At 57.6% G+C, this 8,511-nt stretch overlaps 1 protein-coding gene across 1 annotated transcript in view; it reads left to right on the forward strand.

The window, feature by feature from the left end:
* Positions 1-4,440: 4,440 nt before the first annotated feature.
* Positions 4,441-8,511, forward strand: part of TRPV3 (transient receptor potential cation channel subfamily V member 3) — a 26,441-nt gene continuing 22,370 nt past the window's right edge. The window contains 1 exon segment of the mRNA XM_007454186.1: positions 4,441-4,559. Coding sequence (XP_007454248.1) covers positions 4,441-4,559 — 119 coding nt within the window.

Below are 8,511 nucleotides of genomic sequence, written 5' to 3' on the forward strand. Positions count from 1 at the left end.
TATTTATTTATTTGCGGTACGCGGGCCTCTCACTGTTGTGGCCTCTCCCATTGCGGAGCACAGGCTCCGGACGCGCAGGCTCAGCGGCCATGGCTCACGGGCCCAGCCGCTCCGCGACATGTGGGATCTTCCCGGACCGGGGCACGAACCCGTGTCCCCTGCATCGGCAGGTGGACTCTCAACCACTGCGCCACCAGGGAAGCCCCCGTTGCTGTCTCTTGATCTCTCTCTGTTCCCATGTCCTCCACTCTCCATCACTTGGAGGCAGCATGAGTCACCACCCAGAATCCCTGATGGGCGGGCTGCTCAGCTCTGCTAAACCAGGACAGCTGTGGCCACTGGGATGCAGACGGACCCGCTGCTGACCATTGGGTGGGTCTGCTCAGGCCTGAGGCTGCTGATGGAGCTCTGCCTGGCTCCTGATCCCCACTCCTTGCTCACTGCACCAAGTGGGGCATTTTCTAGAGCAGGTCAAGAGGTCGGCCCCTCCCTGGCTGCACCCCCTCCCCTGAGACCCCTCCTCTCCCTTCTCCCTTCTCCTTCCTGGAGGAGGGGGTACCTGTGCGCCCGCAGCCTGGGCCTGATGTCTGCAGGGCTTGGGAGGTGTGTGTGCTGTATGTGTGTGGGTCTTCTCAACACTTGCCTGGTGTGTCCCCCTAAGGGGTCAGGGCTGACTCAGTGGCCTGGGGCCACTCAGTTGGCTGCAGCCGGACTTGAGTTTAGATGTTGCCCAAGATCGTCACCACAGCTTGAACGTGCCTGTGTCTCTTGTCTCTGAGTGCCTGCTCCGTGGCTCTCCCTGTGTAGACTGTCCTCCCTCCTCCCAAGTCCAACCCAAATGCTCTTCTCTGAACCCCTCCCCCACCTCCCATTAGAAGCACTTCCTCCTCCCGGGCGGCTTGAGTCCTCTCTGTCCTTGTAACCTGTCCCGTGGGGTTACAGTTCCTGCCCGAGCCTGGCTGCCGCGTGGCTCACAGCTCCTTGAGGGTAGAGACCACTTTCCCCAGTTCGGAACCCCACGCTGGCCCCTGGCTTCCCTGCCTGGCCTCCCACTGTAGGCTCTCATGATGTGTTGGATTAAATAGGACTGAATGCAGACCAGCCCCTGCTCCACACACAGCAGAGGGGGCTCCCTTTTCTCCTTGCTGGGCACACTGTGTACCTTTGGGTGGGAGACAGAGGCCTTTTTAGCCAGCCTGGCTATTGAGAAAATGTGCTAACACAAGGCAAAATGCAGATGCTGAGATTGGGCAACAGCCTCACCCTTAGGGCTCAGAGGCAGTCAGCCCGAAGCAAGCAGGGAGGGGCGAGGGGCTGAGTCAGGAGGGGCAGTTAATGGAGTAATAGAGGGCGGACTGTGTTTGGTCCAACATCTGGCTTTAATGGAGTTTCAGGCAGTGATGAGATTGCGATGTGCGCTTAGGAACTTTGGGGCTCCTTTGACTTAAACTGCAAAAGCAGCCCCCTATTTCACCCACACCTGAAGCCTGTTGGCCCCGGAGCCTGGTTTTCTGCCCCTTACTGGCCACAGGTGGGAAGCATTGAATGGGGACTTCCTCTGTCTCTGAGCAGACTTGACCGCAGACTTTGAAGGACGGAAAACAAGTCTTGGGGGTGGCCATTGTGAGGTCAACCAGGCCAGCCCTCGGCTGCGGCCTTGCCTCCCAGGGGTCGGGGCTGAGCACTCGACAGTTCATTTGTCCCGCCTACCAGCAGGATCTCTGGCTTCTCACAGCATCCTTGGGAAGTAATTATTATGAGGCCCATGATGGGAAGCATCAACTATGGGAGAGGGAAGAGTTGGGACCAAAACTTCAGCCTCAGCACCTGCTGCCTCCCCTGCCTTCTCCTGGGCCACGGTGAGGCTGCGCTGTGGGTGTGGGGCTGACTCAGGCAGGGCAGGTGGGCGGTGGGCGGGCGTTGCAGCTGTGGCTGGCGGGCGTGGCCTGCCTGGCGTCAAGGGCAGGTGACCCAGCAAGTTCTGCCTCTGACGCCTCATTCCAGCCATCCCTCTGTCTCTGACGAGAGCCTCTCACCACCTCAGCTATAATCCTACTGGGGGGCCTTGGGCCCCGGACATGCGGTGATCTGAGAACAACCACTGCCACCTGGACATCACCAGGTGAGTCTTGCCGAACAGGTGGCCAGTGCCCTCCAAGGCCCCAGGGTGCCCAGAGCGAGGACCTCAGGTGTCCCTTTGCCAATTGGCCTCAGGGGAGGGCTGGGAGGGAGCTTGGGTCTCTAGCAGGGAAAACAAAGCTGAACGTGAGCTGTTGGTCACAGGGAGTGTGTGAGAGCACAGGATATGATGGATGTGGGAAATTTTCCCCTCCCTGAGGTTTGGGGATACTGGGGTGGGAGGACAGTCATAGCTGCCCAGGGCAGAGGTGAGGCTCCTGTCACCCCCGCAGGCCCCAGGGACGTGGCTCTCCAGGGCAGCAGTGTGATGGGAGCTCAGGATGGGATGAGATGGCCCCAGAGCTTGAGAGGGACAGGGCCCAGGCGGCTCATAGGAGCTGAGTCAGCAAGCCCTGGACGGGGGGTGGGCCCTGTGGCCCCCCAGGCCTGGTCAGTCTCCCAGGAAAGGCCACTCCAGTCAGTACCAGGTCTCGGGAGGCACTTCCCAGGTGAGGACGCCCAATCCCAGATAGTGAGGGCCAGGCCTGCAAGAGAGTCCAGCAGGGGGGAACGCAGGTTTATGGGGTAACTCAGGGAGCTAATTAGAGCTGCTGCAGTCCCCGACCAGAGTTCTCGGACCCCCTCCTGCTCCAGCAGCCCAGGACTGTCCCGTACGCACCAGGCAGGGCAGAGAAAATGCAGCAGCCAGCGGTCATGGATGAGAGATGTAGGGGACCATTCAACCCATTTTTCAGAAGGGAAAACAGAGGCCCAGGGAGCGGTAAGGGACATGCCCTCCATCCCTCTCTTCCAGTGTTGGCCCAGCCCAGCCTTTAGCCCCACAGGTCATTTTGGGCTGAGGGAGGTGGTAAAGGCAGCCCATCCTTATCAGGCTGTGACTGTGGATACGGCCTGGGACTTGCGTGCTGAGGATCCTCTCCCAATAGGATGCTTAAGGCCTCCTCAGAGCTCCCTAACTCTAGGTGCCTACACGCTGGGGCACCCCCTGGATGACTTTCCTCTCCCAAGATTGCTCACGTTTAGTGGGGTGGGGCACAGGCAGGGGGAGGAGGCTCTCCCATTTCCAAGCCTCACTGCAGTCTGCAGACAGCCAGATCCAGACACTGCCTCCAGGGGGCTCTCCTCTTTGGGTCAGGATCACCAATGGCCCCAGCTCCACCCAGAAGAGGTGGGCTCTGCTTACGGAAATCACAGCCCCGCCCCCCTGCCCCGGCTCCCTGTGACTCTGAGGGAGTTCTCTGAGGGTGGCTCAAGCTGAGAATGGCCCCGGCTCACTGCAGAGTCACCTCCTGTCCCCACAGCCCTTTCCCCTGCCCACCTCTTCCTCTGTGGCCAGCCCGCCTCCCCGCCGGCCCCCACGGCAGCCTCGTCCTGGCCTCTGGTCTCCCCCATCCCCCTTGTGCCGTCTCCTGTAGGACCTGGGTCCCTCTCACGCCCCCGCTGTCCCCAGGTTCAGCCACAGCTCCTACTACAGGCCCAACCTCTTCCCAAGCCTCTTACCGCCCACGGGTCCAGCCACACCGGCTCCTTGCTACTCGCCAAACTCTCTTGAGCCCTGGTCTTTGCTCAGGCTGTCGCCTCTGCCTGGACAGCCCCGCCTCCAACAGAAAGCTCGAAGTTCCCCTCAGTCTCCTTGGAAGACATATCAGTTCCTTTCCCCAGTACCTCCCTCCAAGCCCCGCATGGGGTCCAGCCCTTACCGAGCATCAGTAAAGCAGGTCTGGACAGAGGGGGCTGGGGCTCAGCTGCTCCCTCCAGGTGGACAGATAGCCACGTGGCTGGTTACACTCAGCTTTGGGTGGGGGAGAAAGATGATCAGCGTGTTAGTGGCAGAGAGCACCAGGGGGGTGAGAAATTAAAAAACCGGAGCGGCCTGAGGCTGTGTTACTAGGAGCATAGTGTCTAGAGGAAAGGAGGTGACAGTCCTGCTCTGTCGAGGAGAATTCTAAACACAAAACCTGAGAAGGACGTTGAAAAAGCAGAGCTAATTCTCAGGAATCCACCTGGAGATTGGTGGGGCTGGAGAGGATGTCTGGAGAGAGGTCAAGGGCATGGTGACCTCTACCTGGAAGGTCTGCTGGGCTCTCCTAGGACCCATAGGAGCAGGGGTGCTGAAGCAGGGAGCAGGGGAAGCTGCGGGGACAGTCTCCCTGTCCCTGAGAAGGGGTGGTGGCCTGGGAAGGCAGAGTGAGCTCCCCCTCCCGGGGGGTATGAGCAGGAGCCATATGGTGCTACATGGGGGTCTGAAGCTCCTTTCTGTCCCTTCAGCCTGAGCATCTGTGCTGTGGTTGTGTTCCAGCCATGGATGCCCACCCGAAGGAGATGGTGCCTCTCATGGGCAGAATAGCCACTATGCCCAGTGGGAACGCTGCCATCCTGCAGGAGAAGAGGCCGGCAGAGATCACCCCCACCAAGAAGAGGTAGGACCGGCAGGTTCAGGCCTGGGTGCTGTGCTGTGAGGGGCACAGGAGGAGCCTGGCACCCACCTTCAGGGACCCCTTGCCTGGGGTGGACCTGAGAATCTCAGTCTCATCTGGGGTGGCCTGGTGCCCAGCCAGGTATAATGGGGGGTGTATGGGGGACAGCACTGCATACTCTGGGGCTGAGCTCGGGAGGTTAGTATGACTGGAATAATCAAGGGAGGCCTCCCTGGGGGCCCAGGGGCACCAAGGCAGAAACATTCAGAAAGGCTCCTGGGGGAGGTGGGGAGTTGCTGGAGCCATCCTTGAGATAAGGAGCAGAAAGGTGGGTGGAAATTCCAGGTAGCAGGGACCCCCTACAGCACACATTTTTCAAGTCCACTGGGGGCTTTCATACCCACTGGGTGCTTAGCCAGGTAATTCAGGCTCTCCAACCCCGCCTGTGTAAGGGGGACACCAGCCTCGGCACCAGCCCATAGAGTAACAGTTAATTGCAATTGTGCCGACAACGTGCTCGGCACGGCGCATGTTGGCGCTGATAGTGTTCTGTTACCTTGAACTTCGTCTTCATTGTTGTCGTCGTCACTGTCACGCCCCAGGGCCCCTGGGAACTGCACAGGGCTGGCACAGTTATGACCACTTCCCAGTTGAGGACACGGAGGGGGCGGGAGCAGAGAAAGTCTTTCTCCGGGGTCACAGCTGGCCCCTGAGCTGTCTCCACTGCAGTCCCCGCCTGAGCCGATTCGGTGCCCCTCAAGCCTGAATGCCCCTCCTTCAGCTCCGCGGCGCTTCCCTTGGACCCGGGTGGGCCCCCGGGTCTAGGTTGGCCCATTTGCCCTGCCTCTTTCGGCCCCTGTCCCAGGCCCCTTCTTGGGCCGAGGTGATCCTGGTGCTTCCCCTTCTCTTGATTTGAGTAGTAATTGCTGAGGCCTTCTGTGCACGAGGCGGGGGGCTGGGCCCAGGCTGGGCAAAAACACCTGCCCCTGTTCACAGTCTGGATGGTGAGGGGCCCCCAGGGAGAATGTGGGGAGTGGCCTGGAGAGAGGGTGAACTAGGCGGGGCCGGGCCTGAGGAGGGGCAGGTCGTTCTGATCCTGTGGGCATGTGGTTGAGGAGCTGCTGTGACAGTGGATGGTGGCAGGTTGGACAGGAAGGAGAGGGCAGAGGCTTGGGGCAGGAACCAGTGAGGAATCCCATGGGACTAAAGTGCCGGGTGGGTGAGGGTGCCTTTGGGGGGATAAGTCCCACCGGGGCTGGGTCTTGGCAGTCAGTTAAGGACATTGGACAATTGGGGGTAGTGGGGAGCCATGGAGGGATTTTGTGTGAGAGGGAGGGCATGGCAAGATTTGCATTTTAGAAAGGATACTCTGGGTGATCTGTGTGGGTGATGGATTGGAGGGGAGTCTGTTGCGACTATTGCCCAGGTGATAGGTGGTGAGCCTGGTGGTGAGGGATGGAGAAGCAGGCACAGATCAGAGAATTATTAGGATCGTGGAGTCTGCCGGATCAACTCTGGGAGGGGAGGGAGGAGGACCGAGAGACATCCCCTCCTCCGGTGGGGGGACCTGGAGGGGTGATGGGGCCACCTCTGACATGAGCACTTCAGAGGAGCAGGAGCAAGGTCAGGAGGAAGGAGCCAAGTTCAGGTGTGAAATGTTGGCTGAGAGGTGCCAGAGGCTCATTTCAGGTGGAAGCTCCATCCTGGAGCGCAGGAGAGAAAACTGGGTGGATGTGGAGATCAGACAGGTGTTGGGGGCCCATGTGGGAAGCCTGGGTCTGGGAGGGCTTGTCTGGGTAGGAGCAGAGATATCTTGGATCTAAGCCACCAACACCGCCCTCCTGCCTCCTTTCCCCCTTCCCTCCCCTCTCACTTTCCCAGGGGAGGTTCGGACCTCAGAGAAGGACTGAGGACAGAGTTTCAGGAAAATCCCAGATTCTTCCTGCAGTCGGGCTGCCCTTCTGAGCCCATCCTGGTTCATGAACTTAGCTCCAGGGTCAGCTCTGCCAACGGCCCCCGCCCAGCTAAGGGCCTGGTGTGAGGTGTGACCTTTGTCTCATGAATCGGTGATCCCTTCTCCTTCCCAAGGCTCTTTGAGGGACCTCATGTGCCTACTTATCCCCAGACCCCAAAGGTTTGGGCAACTCCCTCAGAACGGAGTATAGGACTCAGGTTTAGAAAGAAAAAGAAAAGAAAATATATATCAGATGGCAGTTCTGACCACTAAGGGAATATGTACTAATGGGGGAATTGAAGGCACTGAGAAATCTAGATTGGGGAGAAATTTTTGGACCTGGAGCTTTTTCTGAAGCATCATGCCCCTCCCTGTGAGTGGCTGCTATGTTTACCTCCCCCTGGGCGTCCCCTTGCCCAGGGACACAGACACAGGCCATGAAGGCTGCAGAGGCACTGGCCTTGAAGCTCAGAGCACTTGGGCTTTTCTCTGGACAAAGTAGGAGAGATAAGCTCCTCCCCAGGCCTGAGTCCGCCTGGGGACTGTTCTCTGCCTTCAAAGGAACAGAAATGCAGGAGGAATTGTACAGAGCTGTCTGTCTGCGCATCTGAGTTAACAACACCTAGGTGGTGGTGCCTTTCTGGCTGGGTCAAAGTAGGAATAAACAAACAGCGCCTGCTGCAAGTCAGGAGCCAGGATGTCACCTGGCCAAGACCTTGCTGTCTGCTCATGCTGGTGGATGAGATATGGCACATGCAGTGGCAAGTAGGGCAGGCATGGGACAGGCCCTCGTGGTCTAGCAGCTCCCTGTCCCAGGAGTTAGGTTCTTACATACAGCTGGGTCCTTTCCAGCTCAGCTCTCACCATCCACCTTCCCAGCCACTGAAGTCCTCCTTCCTCAGTCACAGCCCTCATCTTCCTGTTGAGGGATGCAACCTCCCAACTTTTACAGTTTAAGGGTGAGTTGGTCTGTCTGCTCTTCGGTCTCTCCATCTATCCACCTATCCACCCACCCAAGTATTCATTCCTCAGACAGTCATCCATCCATCCATCCATCCATCCTTCCAACCATCCATCATCTACCTATCTATTCATCCGTCCACTCATCTGTCCAACCAGCCATTCTTTTTTCCACTCATTTATCTTTCACCTAACCATCCTTACACTTAGCCATTGTTAGGTCTTCTGAGCGTCACGACCAATGTTGGGTTCTAGAGAATTAGGACAATGCAATTGTAGTTTCTGCTGTTGAAGAACTTACAGCCAAAGGACAGTGTGTTATTGCCTAGAGCAGCGATCCCCAACATTTTTGGCACCAGGGACTGTTTTTGTGGAAGACGGTTTTTCCAAGGACCGGGGGGAGGATGGTTTCGGGATGATTCAAGCGCATTACATTTATTGTGCACTTTATTTCTATCATTATTACATCAGCTCCACCTCAGGTCATCAGGCATTAGATCCCAGGGGTTTGGGACCCCTGGTCTAGAGTAAGAAAAGCAATGGCCTTAGTGTGCTATAATCTGGTCTGATCCTTGGGGCCAGTTCTTACCAACCTACTGGAACAAGAGCTTTGTGAGGGGAGGGATTTTTGTTTACCACTGTATCCACAGCTTCTAGAATAGTGCTTGGCACATTGTACACGCTCAGTAAATATTTGTTGAGTAAATGCACTACTGAACCCAGATAGGTAGGGTGGGATGGAGGTCAGGGCAGGAGCTGGACCTATTGTCCTGGGGAAACACCTGCAGGTGTGGGAGTTGGGAGGTAGTCAGCAAATCTCAAACAGGATGTTTTGCTAGTAGATGTGTTTGTTAGTTGCTGGGTCAGAGCTGCCATAGTGGTGTGGTGACGACTTTGGGGTGGCAGTTCTGGGGTACTGCCGGGGTGCAGGGAAAGGTGATCTCACAGGATGACCTCTGATGCCCATTTCAGCTGGACGGTCCCTGGAGCAGCACTGGCTCCAGAGTCCAGGTCTTTTTTTTTTTTTTTTTTTTTTTTTGT

The sequence above is a fragment of the Lipotes vexillifer genome, unplaced genomic scaffold (genome assembly GCF_000442215.2).
Source record: "Lipotes vexillifer unplaced genomic scaffold, Lipotes_vexillifer_v1.1 scaffold680, whole genome shotgun sequence".
Taxonomy (NCBI): Eukaryota; Metazoa; Chordata; class Mammalia; order Artiodactyla; family Lipotidae; genus Lipotes; species Lipotes vexillifer.